This window comes from Oncorhynchus tshawytscha, linkage group LG31 (assembly GCF_018296145.1).
Source record: "Oncorhynchus tshawytscha isolate Ot180627B linkage group LG31, Otsh_v2.0, whole genome shotgun sequence".
Classification (NCBI taxonomy): domain Eukaryota; kingdom Metazoa; phylum Chordata; class Actinopteri; order Salmoniformes; family Salmonidae; genus Oncorhynchus; species Oncorhynchus tshawytscha.
In genome coordinates this window covers 40,183,691-40,197,706 of record NC_056459.1, presented here as the reverse complement: position 1 = coordinate 40,197,706, position 14,016 = coordinate 40,183,691, and the positions used below count along the sequence as shown (strand labels likewise).

At 44.2% G+C, this 14,016-nt stretch overlaps 1 protein-coding gene across 2 annotated transcripts in view; it reads left to right on the top strand.

Annotated features, from left to right (window-relative positions):
* The window catches only part of fam91a1 (family with sequence similarity 91 member A1), a 97,547-nt gene that overhangs the window by 9,355 nt on the left and 74,176 nt on the right, over positions 1–14,016 (top strand). For both annotated transcript variants that reach the window (XM_042310577.1, XM_042310578.1), the window contains 5 exons: positions 749–806; positions 9,025–9,092; positions 9,213–9,326; positions 12,378–12,468; positions 13,714–13,776. In XM_042310577.1, the coding sequence (XP_042166511.1) occupies positions 749–806; positions 9,025–9,092; positions 9,213–9,326; positions 12,378–12,468; positions 13,714–13,776 (394 nt within the window). The remainder of the gene's footprint in view (positions 1–748; positions 807–9,024; positions 9,093–9,212; positions 9,327–12,377; positions 12,469–13,713; positions 13,777–14,016) is intronic.

Sequence of the window (14,016 nt, the reverse complement as noted above, 5' to 3'; positions counted from 1 at the left end):
CGCCAGAGGTAGCCTGACTGCCATTAGGTACTGAGCTGCGCGTTCTGAGACCAACGTCTCGCTGCGCGTTCTGAGACCAACATCTCGCTGCGCGTTCTGAGACCAACGTCTCGCTGCGCGTTCTGAGACCAACGTCTCGCTGCGCGTTCTGAGACCAACGTCTCGCTGCGCGTTCTGAGACCAACGTCTCGCTGCGCGTTCTGAGACCAACGTCTCGCTGCGCGTTCTGAGACCAACGTTCTGAGACCAACGTCTCGCTGCGCGTTCTGAGACCAACGTCTCGCTGCGCGTTCTGAGACCAACGTCTCGCTGCGCGTTCTGAGACCAACGTCTCGCTGCGCGTTCTGAGACCAACGTCTCGCTGCGCGTTCTGAGACCAACGTCTTCATACTAGACATGTAAATTATATTACTGAACGATGTGTCACTCTGATAATCCATTTGATATGTTTTTAATAGAATAAATTCATTACTGCACTAAATAGGGAATAGTGTGCCATAGGGCCCTGGTCCAAAGTAGTGCACTACATTGGGAATAGGGTGCCATTTGGAACATTGACAGTGAATAATCAAGGTTCAGGGAAGGAAGGAATGGTGTAGGAAGAGAAATTAGTTTAATTTGCTGCTCCCTTTTTCCTGGTTTAATTTCTCCCTCTCTTCCTCTCTCCTCTTCCCTCTTCTCTTCCCTCTCCTCCCTCTCTCCACCTCCCTCTCTCCCTCCCTCCCTCCTTCCCTCTCTCCACCTCCAGGACATCATGAACGTAGAGAAGAGTTACGACTCGCTGCCCAACTTCACTGCTGCTGACTGTAAGTAGCCTGTTGCTGTACTTTCTCTCTGAGCTGTGTGGTGTGTGGGGAAGTATTTCCGGGAGCCGGTAATAGCAGCTTTTGGCCCAAAAAAGAATCATCAAAAAACGATAAATAAAATTGGCGCCGGCCATTTGTCCGGGAGAAGAAAAAAACAATTAATGACAAAATAATTATTTTTAGCCTATTAGTCGATGGAAATACACTGGACCGGTCATGCTTATCGGTCTATAGGATAATTTGCATAATTTTGTGGAATTTAATTGGCACATGCATTTTCATGATTCATCGTATTTCTCACACGAGCATAGCATACATATACAGAGCCTAATTGGAATGGAGAATCAGCTGCTTCAGCTCCTCAAACCGCTTGTTCGTTGCTGCTGGACTGAAATCTGCTTTTATAATCCCAATCATTGCATAATAATTCTAAATGCAATCGTGTGTTAAAAACAGTTTTGATGGACACGATTGAAAAGGGCTACTGTTTTTATTTCTCAACTGGTAATTGTAGCGCGCTTCCCATTTGCCATTCAAGTGTGTAAGCAGCGGTTGTTGGCAAGCTTTCAGAGTGTCACACTCCACTTTGCAATGAGCTGGAGGCAGTATGCATTTTGAAAACGTTTAGTTGGAAACCTGAAGGTTTTACTACATGATACCCATGATAATCCCAGTCATATTAGTAACCCATGATAATCCCAGTCATATTAGTAACCCATGATAATCCCAGTCATATTAGTAACCCATGATAATCCCAGTCATATTAGTAACCCATGATAATCCCAGTCATATTAGTAACCCATGATAATCCCAGTCATATTAGTAACCCATGATAATCCCAGTCATATTAGTAACCCATGATAATCCCAGTCATATTAGTAACCCATGATAATCCCAGTCATATTAGTAACCCATGATAATCCCAGTCATATTTGTAACCCATGATAATCCCAGTCATATTAGTGACCCATGATAATCTCAGTCATATTAGTAACCCATGATAATCCCAGTCATATTTGTAACCATATTTGTAACCCATGATAATCCCAGTCATATTAGTAACCCATGATAATCCCAGTCATATTAGTGACTCACATGATAATCCCAGTCATATTAGTAACCCATGATAATCCCAGTCATATTAACAACCCATGATAATCCCAGTCATATTAGTGACCCATGATAATACCAGTCATATTAGTAACCCATGATAATCCCAGTCATATTAGTAACCCATGATAATACCAGTCATATTAGTGACTCACGATAATCCCAGTCATATTAGTAACCCATGATAATCCCAGTCATATATTAATCCCAGTCAACCCATGATAATCCCAGTCATATTAGTAACCCATGATAATACCAGTCATATTAGTAACCCATGATAATCCCAGTCATATTAGTAACCCACAATAATCCCAGTCATATTAGTAACCCATGATAATCCCAGTCATATTAACAACCCATGATAATCCCAGTCATATTAACACATGATAGTTGATGCATCTTTAGATTTCTGCTCTTCATACATTTCTAACAGTGTTTTCCTGCTAATTGCATAATGGAAGGAACATTTGTATATGTGGCCTGCTGCCTTGTGCGCAATGCTGTGCTTTATAATTAAATAATAGTTAATCAACCTTATTATCTAAATGTTCTGAGCTGTTGTATCAGACTCATTGCTTTTTAATGTTGTGTTTTTTATGAAGTGTAGGCCTACTGGTTGATTGAATTTGGGATTTATCTCCTACAACTGTCCCAGAGTCTGTTTGTTTCTTTGTCGCACAGAATGACAAGCTGGCCAATAGAATAGGTTCACTTTTCTGCTATAGTAGATTGACAGGCTAGTGATTTGGCTGTTCGTTGCTCGTCTTGTTGGCTGAGGAAAAGTAAATGTGGACGGTTATTCTAACATCTTACAAATGGCTATCGGAATTCAATAATAAGGACGCACACCATGTGTAGGATTGCAGTACTCCCTCTCTCAGGGATAAACTGCTGACTGTTAGTAGTACTGTAGTACTCCCTCTCTCAGGGATAAACTGCTGACTGTTAGTAGTATTGTAGTACTCCCTCTCTCAGGGATAAACTGCTGACTGTTAGTAGTATTGTAGTACTCCCTCTCTCAGGGATAAACTGCTGGCTGTTAGTAGTATTGCAGTACTCCCTCTCTCAGGGATGCACTGCTGCTGGCTGTTAGTAGTATTGTAGTACTGCTGGCCTCTCTCAGGGATAAACTGCTGACTGTTAGTAGTATTAGTATTGCAGTACTCCCTCTCTCAGGGTATTGTAGTACTCCCTCTCTCAGGGATAAACTGCTGGATGTTAGTAGTATTGTAGTACTCCCTCTCTCAGGGATAAACTGCTGACTGTTAGTAGTATTGTAGTACTCCCTCTCTCAGGGATAAACTGCTGACTGTTAGTAGTATTGTAGTACTCCCTCTCTCAGGGATAAACTGCTGACTGTTAGTAGTATTGTAGTACTCCCTCTCTCAGGGATAAACTGCTGACTGTTAGTAGTATTGTAGTACTCCCTCTCTCAGGGATAAACTGCTGATTGTTAGTAGTATTGTAGTACTCCCTCTCTCAGGGATACACTGCTGGATGTTAGTAGTATTGTAGTACTCCCTCTCTCATGGATAAACTGCTGGCTGTTAGTAGTATTGTAGTACTCCCTCTCTCAGGGATACACTGCTGGCTGTTAGTAGTATTGTAGTACTCCCTCTCTCAGGGATAAACTGCTGACTGTTAGTAATATTGTAGTACTCCCTCTCTCAGGGATAAACTGCTGACTGTTAGTAGTATTGTAGTACTCCCTCTCTCAGGGATAAGAACATCAGTGAGTTAAAACATTGTGCTAGTAACACCAGGGTTGTGGCATTGGGTCACTGCTGCCAAATGAATACATGGGAAACACTGTCTTTGACCTTATTTTCAAATGAACTGTTCTGACTGTTCTAACTAATTAACAAATTCATTTTGAGGAACTCAGTAACTGATAAAACAATAAAGCCCATTGCATTACAAACGGCAAATTAATGAATGAAGCGGCATTGGTAGATTACTTACTCCTGAGAGACTGGCCAGAAGAGGGATGGCTCCATGACTTTCTGTTGTCAGACTGGCCAGAAGCAGGATGGCTCCATGACTTCCTGTTGTCAGACTGGCCAGAAGCAGGATGGCTCCATGACTTTCTGCTGAGAGACTGGCCAGAAGAGGGATGTCTCCATGACTTTCTGTTGTCAGACTGGCCAGAAGAGGATGGCTCCATGACTTTCTGTTGTCAGACTGGCCAGAAGAGGGATGGCTCCATGACTTTCTGTTGTCAGACTGGCCAGAAGAGGGATGTCTCCATGACTTTCTGTTGTCAGACTGGCCAGAAGAGGGATGGCTCCATGACTTTCTGCTGAGAGACTGGCCAGAAGAGGGATGGCTCCATGACTTTCTCCTGAGAGACTGGCCAGAAACAGGATGGCTCCATGAGAGACTGGCCAGAAGCAGGATGGCTCCATGACTTCCTGCTGAGAGACTGGCCAGAAGAGGGATTTCTCCATGACTTTCTGTTGTCAGACTGGCCAGAAGAGGGATGGCTCCATGACTTTCAGAAGAGGGATGCTCCATGACTTTCAGACTTTCTGTTGTCTGGCCAGAAGAGGGATGGCTCCATGACTTTCTGTTGTCAGACTGGCCAGAAGAGGGATGTCTCCATGACTTTCTGTTGTCAGACTGGCCAGGGAAGAGGGATGGCTCCATGACTTTCTCCTGAGAGACTGGCCAGAAGCTCCATGAGAGACTGGCCAGAAGCAGGATGGCTCCATGACTTTCTCCTGAGAGACTGGCCAGAAGAGGGATGGCTCCTTGACTTTCTCCTGAGAGACTGGCCAGAAACAGGATGGCTCCATGACTTCCTGCTGAGAGACTGGCCAGAAGAGGGATGGCTCCATGACTTCCTGCTGAGAGACTGGCCAGAAGAGGGATGGCTCCATGACTTTCTCCTGAGAGACTGGCCAGAAGCAGGATGGCTCCATGTTGTTCTGCTGTCAGACTGGTCAGAAGCAGGATGGCTCCATGACTTTCTGCTGTCAGACTGGTCAGAAGCAGGATGGCTCCATGACTTCAGAGGATAAGTTCATTACAGTTACCAGCTTCAGAAATTGCAGCCCAAATAATTTCTTCACAGAGTTCAAATAACGGACACTTCACAAAATCAACTGTTCAGAGTAGACTGCGTGAATCAAGCCTTCATGGCCGAATTTCTGTTAAGAAACCACTACTAAAGGACACAAAGAGACTTGCTTGGGCCAAGAAACACGAGCAATGGACATTAGACCATTGGAAATGTGTCCTTTTTGGTATGATGACTCGAAATTTGAGATTTTTGGTTCCAACCGCCATGTCTTTGTGAGATGCAGAGTAGGTGAACGGATGATCTCCACATGTGTGGTTCTCGCCGTGAAGCAGGGAGGAGGAGGTGGATGGTGTTGTGGTGCTTTGCTGGTTACAGTGTCTGTGATTTATTTAGAATTCAAGGCACACTTAACCAGCATGGCTACCACAGAATTCTGCAGCGATACGCCATTCCATCTGGTTTGGTCTTAGTCCCACTATCATTTGTTTTTCAACAGGACAATAACCCAACACACCTCCAGGTTGTGTACTGGCTATTTGACCAAGATGGAGTGTGATTGAGTGCTGCATCAGATGACCTGGCCTCCACAATCACCCAACTGAGATGGTTTGGGATGAGTTTGACAGCAGGGTGAACGAAAAGCAGCCAACAAGTGCTCAGCATATGTGGGAACTCCTTCAAAACTGTTATAAAAGCATTCCAGATGAAGCTGGTTGAGAGAATGCCAGGAGTGTGCAAAGCTGTCATCAAGGCAAAGGGTGGCTACTTTGAAGAATCTCAAGTATATAAAATATGTTTTAATTTAACACTTTTTTTTGTTACTACATGATTCAATATGTGTTATTTTATAGTTGTGATGTCTTCACTATTATTCTACAATGTAGAAAATAGTACAAATTAAGAAAAACACTTGAATGAGCAGGTGTCTAAACTTTTGATTTGTATGTAAAGACTAAGTTCTTTCTAAGTGGCAACATTTTTAAAACTAACTAGCAAAGTATATGAACAAAATGTGCATAGGTGGCTATATGCAGCTCTTGCTTTGATCTCAAAACAAGCGCATCTACTCACGGCCGCTCATGCTGTAAACACAGTCCAGTTCAAACATAATGTTGCTGCTACTGGTTCTTATGACTGAAAATAACTTCTGGACATCAGAAAAGCGATTACTCACCGCGGACTGGTAGAAACTTTTTCCTTTAACGAGTTTGACGAGAAGGATGTCCTGCTTTCACTGGAACAGGCCCAGATCCACGCCTTTTGCGTGAAGAAAAGACGCCGGAAAAGGGGATGCAGATCGGGGATCCTGAGAAGCTGGAGGCGAGCGAGTGAACTCCCAATGCTTTCCATTCTCCTTGCTAACGTGCAATCGTAACATCTTCTGTTTCACCGAGATGTGGCTGAACGAAGAAACGGACAATATAGAGCTGGTGGGATTTTCCTTGCACCGGCAGAACAGAGATACTACCTCTGGTAAGTTGAGGGGTGGGGGTATGTGTCTATTTGTCAATAACAGCTGGTGTGCGATGCCTAATATTAAAGGAGTCTCGAGGTATTGCTCACCTGAGTTGGTGTGGTCTACAGCTTATCATGAGGTACTCTATCTACCAAGAGCGTTCTCATCTGTATTTTTTGTAGCCGTCTATTTACCACCACAAAGCAAAGCTGGCACTAAAACCGCTCTCAACCAACTCTATAAGGCCATAAACAAAGAAGAAAATGCTCACCCAGAACCGGTGCTCCTAGTGGCCGGGGATTTTAATGCAGGCAAACTTAAATCAGTTTTACTACATTTTTACCAGTATGCCACATGTGCAACGAGGGGGGAAAAAAATCCTAGACCACCTTTCCTCCACACACAGAGATGCATACAAAGCTCTCCCCCGCCCTCCATCAGCAATGATGAGTGTCACCGACAACGATGAGACAGCCTATAGGGAGGAGATCAGAGACCTGGCAGTGTGGTGCCAGGACAATATCCTCTCCCTCAATGTGAGCAAGACAAAGGAGCTGATTGTGGACTACAGGAAAAGGAGGGCCGAACAGGTCCCATTAACATCGACAGGGCTGAAGTGGAGCGGGTTGAGAGTTTCAAGTTCGTTGATGTCCTCATCAAGACAGTCTTGAAGAGGGCATGACAAAACCTCTTCCCCCTCAGGAGACTGAAAAGATTTGGCATGTGCCCCCAGATCCTCAAAAGGTTCTACAGCTGCACCATCGAGAGCATCCTGACCGGTTTCATCACCGCCTGGTATGGTAACTGCTCGGCATCTGACCGTAAGCCACTACAGAGGGTAGAGCGTACGGCCCAGTATATCACTGGGGCCAAGCTTCCTGCCATCCAGGACCTATATAATAGGCGATGTCAGGGGAAAGCCCATAAAATTGTCAGAGGCTCCAGTCACCCAAGTTATAGACTGTTTTCTCTGCTACAGCACGGCAAGCGGTACCGGAGCACCAAGTCTAGGACCAAACGGCTCCTCAACAGCTTCTACCCCCAAGCCATTAGACTGCTGAACAATTCGTAAAAATCGCCACCGGACAATTTACATTGGGAATAGGCCTCTGGTCTCAGGTAGTGTACTATACAGGGAATAGGGCTCTGGTCTCAGGTAGTGTACTATATAGGGAATAGGGCTCTGGTCTCAGGTAGTGTACTATACAGGGAATAGGGCTCTGGTCTCAGGTAGTGTACTATACAGGGAATAGGGCTCTGGTCTATAGTAGTGTACTATACAGGGAATAGGGCTCTGGTATAATGTAGTGTACTATACAGGGAATAGGGCTCTGGTCTAAAGTAGTGTACTATACAGGGAATAGGGCTCTGGTCTCAGGTAGTGTACTATACAGGGAATAGGGCTCTGGTCTATAGTAGTGTACTATACAGGGAATAGGGCTCTGGTATAATGTAGTGTACTATACAGGGAATAGGGCTCTGGTCTCAGGTAGTGTACTATACAGGGAATAGGGCTCTGGTCTCAGGTAGTGTACTATACAGGGAATAGGGCTCTGGTCTATAGTAGTGTACTATACAGGGAATAGGGCTCTGGTATAATGTAGTGTACTATACAGGGAATAGGGCTCTGGTCTAAAGTAGTGTACTATACAGGGAATAGGGCTCTGGTCTCAGGTAGTGTACTATACAGGGAATAGGGCTCTGGTCTATAGTAGTGTACTATACAGGGAATAGGGCTCTGGTATAATGTAGTGTACTATACAGGGAATAGGGCTCTGGTCTCAGGTAGTGTACTATACAGGGAATAGGGCTCTGGTCTCAGGTAGTGTACTATACAGGGAATAGGGCTCTGGTCTATAGTAGTGTACTATACAGGGAATAGGGCTCTGGTATAATGTAGTGTACTATACAGGGAATAGGGCTCTGGTCTAAAGTAGCGCACTATATAGGGAGTAGGGCTCTGGTCTAAAGTAGTGCACTATATAGGGAATAGGGCTCTGGTCTAAGGCCAGCAGCATACCACCCTGCATACCACTGCTGGCTTGCTTCTGAAGCTAAGCAGGGTTGGTCCTGGTCAGTCCCTGGATGGGAGACTAGATGCTGCTGGAAGTGGTGTTGGAGGGCTAGTAAGAGGCACTCTTTCATCTGGTCTAAAAAATATCCCAATGCCCCAGGGCAGTGATTGGGGACACTGCCCTGTGTAGGGTGCCTTCTTTCGGTTGGGACATTAAATGGGTGTCCTGACTCTCTGAGGTCATTAAAGATCCCATGGCACTTATTGTAAGAGTAGGGGTGTTAACCCTGGTGTCCTGGCTAAATTCCCAATCCAGCCCTCAAACTATCAAGGTTGCCTATTAATCCCCAGTTTACAATTGGCTCATTCATACCCCTCCTCTCCCATGTAACCTGGTAAAATAACGAAAAAATATATAAAAACCAGTGATTAATGTCTCCTGTCTGTCTTCTAGGTCTAAGACTGCTGGGCATCAGGAGGAACCAGTATATTGACTTGATGAACCAGTGATTAATGTCTCCTGTCTGTCTTCTAGGTCTAAGACTGCTGGGCATCAGGAGGAACCAGTATATTGACTTGATGAACCAGTGATTAATGTCTCCTGTCTGTCTTCTAGGTCTAAGACTGCTGGGCATCGGGAGGAACCAGTATATTGACTTGATGAACCAGTGCAGGTCTTCCAAGGTAAGACATGAAGACCTTGAAGCATGTCGTTATTAACTTGGTCATATTTAAAAAAAAAAAATTACTGACTAATGAATAGTAACAGTGATTTAACATGTGTGGATGTGTGTCTCCTATCAGAAATTCTTCCGTAGGAAAACAGCGCGGGACCTGCTGCCCTCCAAGCCAATAGAGATCTCTGTAGAGGCGTGGTGGGTGGCTCAGACCGGATACATCACAGAGGATGACATCAGGGTGAGTCTCTGTAGAGCTTCCTGATAGTGGTAGAGGATGACGTCAGGGTGAGTCTCTGTAGAGCTTCCTGATAGTGGTAGAGGATGACGTCAGGGTGAGTCTCTGTAGAGCTTCCTGATAGTGGTAGAGGATGACATCAGGGTGAGTCTCTGTAGAGCTTCCTGATAGTGGTAGAGGATGACGTCAGGGTGAGTCTCTGTGGAGCTTCCTGATAGTGGTAGAGGATGACGTCAGGGTGAGTCTCTGTAGAGCTTCCTGATAGTGGTAGAGGATGACATCAGGGTGAGTCTCTGTAGAGCTTCCTGATAGTGGTAGAGGATGACGTCAGGGTGAGTCTCTGTAGAGCTTCCTGATAGTGGTAGAGGATGACACCATGCTCGTCTATTCACCAGTCAGTTTAAACAATATATAATCTAGTCATGATGGCGAGCGGGGATGCAGACCCCGATGAGTCTTCTGTTAGATTTGTACATGTGTTACACTGGAGAAGCCTGCAAAGTGAGCAATGTTGGTACATTGTATCAGTTCATTTCCTGTTATTACCAAGAGCACAGACCGGTCTGAGGAGACTTTGCAAGGTCACTGTCATGCAGCCTCTGAGTGTCTGAAAGGGAAAAAGGAGCACTGCTTCACAACAGGCATGCAGCACAGAAAACATCTGGTCTCTAAATATATTACCAGAGGTCTCTATTCTAAATATATTACCAGAGGTCTCTAGCCTAAATATATTACCAGAGGTCTCTAGCCTAAATATATTACCAGTGGTCTCTATTCTAAATATATTACCAGAGGTCTCTATTCTAAATATATTACCAGAGGTCTCTAGCCTAAATATATTACCAGCGGTCTCTATTCTAAATATATTACCAGAGGTCTCTAGCCTAAATGGTTTAAAACAATATATATTACCAGAGGTCTCTATTCTAAATATATTACCAGCGGTCTCTATTCTAAATATATTACCAGGGGTCTCTAACCTACATATATTACCAGGGGTCTCTAACCTACATATATTACCAGAGGTCTCTAACCTACATATATTACCAGAGGTCTCTAACCTACATATATTACCAGAGGTCTCTAACCTACATATATTACCAGAGGTCTCTAGCCTAAATATATTACCAGAGGTCTCTAGCCTAAATATATTACCAGAGGTCTCTAGCCTAAATATATTACCAGAGGTCTCTAGCCTAAATGGTTTAAAACAATATATATTACCAGAGGTCTCTATTCTAAATATATTACCAGAGGTCTCTAGCCTAAATGGTTTAAAACAATATATATTACCAGAGGTCTCTATTCTAAATATATTACCAGAGGTCTCTATTCTAAATATATTACCAGAGGTCTCTATTCTAAATATATTACCAGAGGTCTCTATTCTAAATATATTACCAGAGGTCTCTAGCCTAAATATATTACCAGAGGATCTAGCCTAAATGGTTTAAAACAATATATATTACCAGAGGTCTCTCTTCTAAATATATTTTCAGAGGTCTCTCTTCTAAATATATTTTCAGAGGTCTCTCTTCTAAATATATTCCCAGAGGTCTCTATTCTAAATATATTCCCAGAGGTCTCTATTCTAAATATATTACCAGAGGTCTCTAACCTACATATATTACCAGAGGTCTCTATTCTAAATATATTACCAGAGGTCTCTATTCTAAATATATTACCAGAGGTCTCTATTCTAAATATATTCCCAGAGGTCTCTATTCTAAATATATTCCCAGAGGTCTCTATTCTAAATATATTCCCAGAGGTCTCTATTCTAAATATATTACCAGAGGTCTCTATTCTAAATATATTACCAGAGGTCTCTATTCTAAATATATTACCAGAGGTCTCTATTCTAAATATATTACCAGAGGTCTCTATTCTAAATATATTACCAGAGGTCTCTAGCCTAAATGGTTTAAAACAATATATATTACCAGAGGTCTCTATTCTAAATATATTACCAGGGTTTACCAGCCTAAATATATTACCAGAGGTCTCTATTCTAAATATATTACCAGAGGTCTCTAGCCTAAATATATTACCAGAGGATCTAGCCTAAATGGTTTAAAACAATATATATTACCAGAGGTCTCTCTTCTAAATATATTTTCAGAGGTCTCTCTTCTAAATATATTTTCAGAGGTCTCTCTTCTAAATATATTTTCAGAGGTCTCTCTTCTAAATATATTCCCAGAGGTCTCTATTCTAAATATATTACCAGAGGTCTCTATTCTAAATATATTACCAGAGGTCTCTAACCTACATATATTACCAGAGGTCTCTATTCTAAATATATTACCAGAGGTCTCTATTCTAAATATATTACCAGAGGTCTCTATTCTAAATATATTACCAGAGGTCTCTAGCCTAAATATATTCTCTATTCTAAATATATTAAAGCCTAAATATATTACCAGAGGTCTCTAGCCTAAATATATTACCAGAGGTCTCTATTCTAAATATATTACCAGAGGTCTCTATTCTAAATATATTACCAGGGTCTCTAACCCACTAGCCTAACCTACATAATGGTCTCTAACCTACATATATTACCAGAGGTCTCTAACCTACATATATTACCAGAGGTCTCTAACCTACATATATTACCAGAGGTCTCTAGCCTAAATATATTACCAGAGGTCTCTAACCTACATATATTACCAGAGGTCTCTAACCTACATATATTACCAGAGGTCTCTAACCTAAATGGTTTAAAACAATATATATTACCAGAGATGCCTTTTTTTCTTTCTATAGGTATTCACAGGCGTTTTATGTATTTACACCAACCATGTCACAGCTGTTTTACACTCATCCTGGGTGGTAAATATTGGTCTGATAACAAACAATTTTGTTCAGTCATGTTACCTCGCTAGCTAAAAACCTGGTAAATTCACAGTAGGTTTGGACACAGCTGATTGGCACATTCTCCTCTCCTCCTCCTCTCCTCCTAATGTCTGCCTGTGTCCCTGCTCTTCTCATCTCTTCCTCTCCTTCTCTCCCCCTAATGTCTGTCTGCCCTCCCCCTGTCCTGTCTGATTTCAGATCTGCTCGTTGGCAGAGAGGAAGGCAATTGATAAGATGATTGATTCAGGACCCCAGCTAGCCGGATCAATGGAGTACAATGTGGTACTGAGTGAGTGGTATCTATTCTCTGCTTCGTGTGTGTTCATCCCACCAGGCTGCAAAATGACAGTGTTGTGGGTGGATGGTAATCGTTAGCCATCAGGGTGTCTTTGGCGTTATTGGAAAACATTTTAGTTTGATGACATGCCTCTCCTATCATTATGGTCCATTGTGGCTATGATGAGAGAATAACAGATAGGATTGGAGACTCGGGGGCCGACGGGAGACTGGGGGCCGACGGGAGACTGGGGGCCGACGGGAGACTGGGGGCCGATGGGAGACTGGGGGCCGATGGGAGACTGGGGGCCGATGGGAGACTGGGGAAAGATGGGAGACTGGGGGAGACTGGGGGAAGACGGGAGACTGGGGAAGACGGGAGACTGGGGAAGACTGGAGACTGAGGCCGATGGGGAAGATGGGAGACTGGGGAAGATGGGAGACTGGGGAAGATGGGAGACTGGGGGCCGATGGGAGACTGGGGCCGATGGGAGACTGGAGCCGATTGGGAAGATGGGAGACTGGGGAAAGATGGGAGACTGGGGAAAGATGGGAGACTGGGGAAAGATGGGAGACTGGGGGAAGATGGGAGGCTGGGGGGATGGGAGACTGGAGCCGATTGGGAAGATGGGAGACTGGGGGAAGATTGGAGACTGGGGCCGATGGGAGACTGGGGAAGATGGGAGACTGGGGCCGATGGGAGACTGGGGAAGATGGGAGACTGGGGCCGATGGGAGACTGGAGGGGAGACTGGGGAAGGAAGGGAGACTGGGGGAAGACTGGGAGACTGGGGTAGATGGTAGACTGGGGAAGGGGAGACTGGAGGGGAAGACTGGAGACTGGGGGGAAGACTGGAGACTGGGGGAAGACTGGAGACTGGGGAAGACTGGAGACTGGGGGAAGACTGGGGGAGACTGGGGAACATGGGAGACTGGGGCCGATGGGAGACTGGGGAACATGGGAGACTGGGGCCGATGGGAGACTGGGGGAGATTGGAGACTGGGGGAAGATGGGAGACTGGGGCCGGTGGGGGACTGGGGGCCGGTAGGGGACTGGGGAAAATGTAGGGCACATATGATGCTCTGCCATAACAGATGTATTTCTAATGATATCTTTAGATCAATAAAATCACTATGTGCTTTCCTTTGTCCTAATACTAATTGAATGCTGTTTTCATACATGGTAATATATTGATGTTGCTCTTTGATCTTGTTGCTATAGTAATATGTGCTATCTGCGTCTCGTTCTTCTCCTTCAGGTCTGTACAACAGGGGATACATCTATCTAGACGTACCCATCTCAGATGAAAGCTGTATTTCAGGTAGCCACTAACAGAGCGGTTGCCAAGTGTTGCACGGCACACCCAAACTTCCAGACCTTTTCCATATTAGAACATGGTAAAAGGTTTGATGCTAGAATTTGTGGTACTTTCGGTACTTCGGTCAGATGGGTCTTACGGATCAAGCCTGTCTATCAGCACAGCCGACCTCTTATTATAGAGAACCCTGCATGCTCCCATAACTCACTGCCTGTCCTTATTATAGAGCTCCCTGCCTGCTTC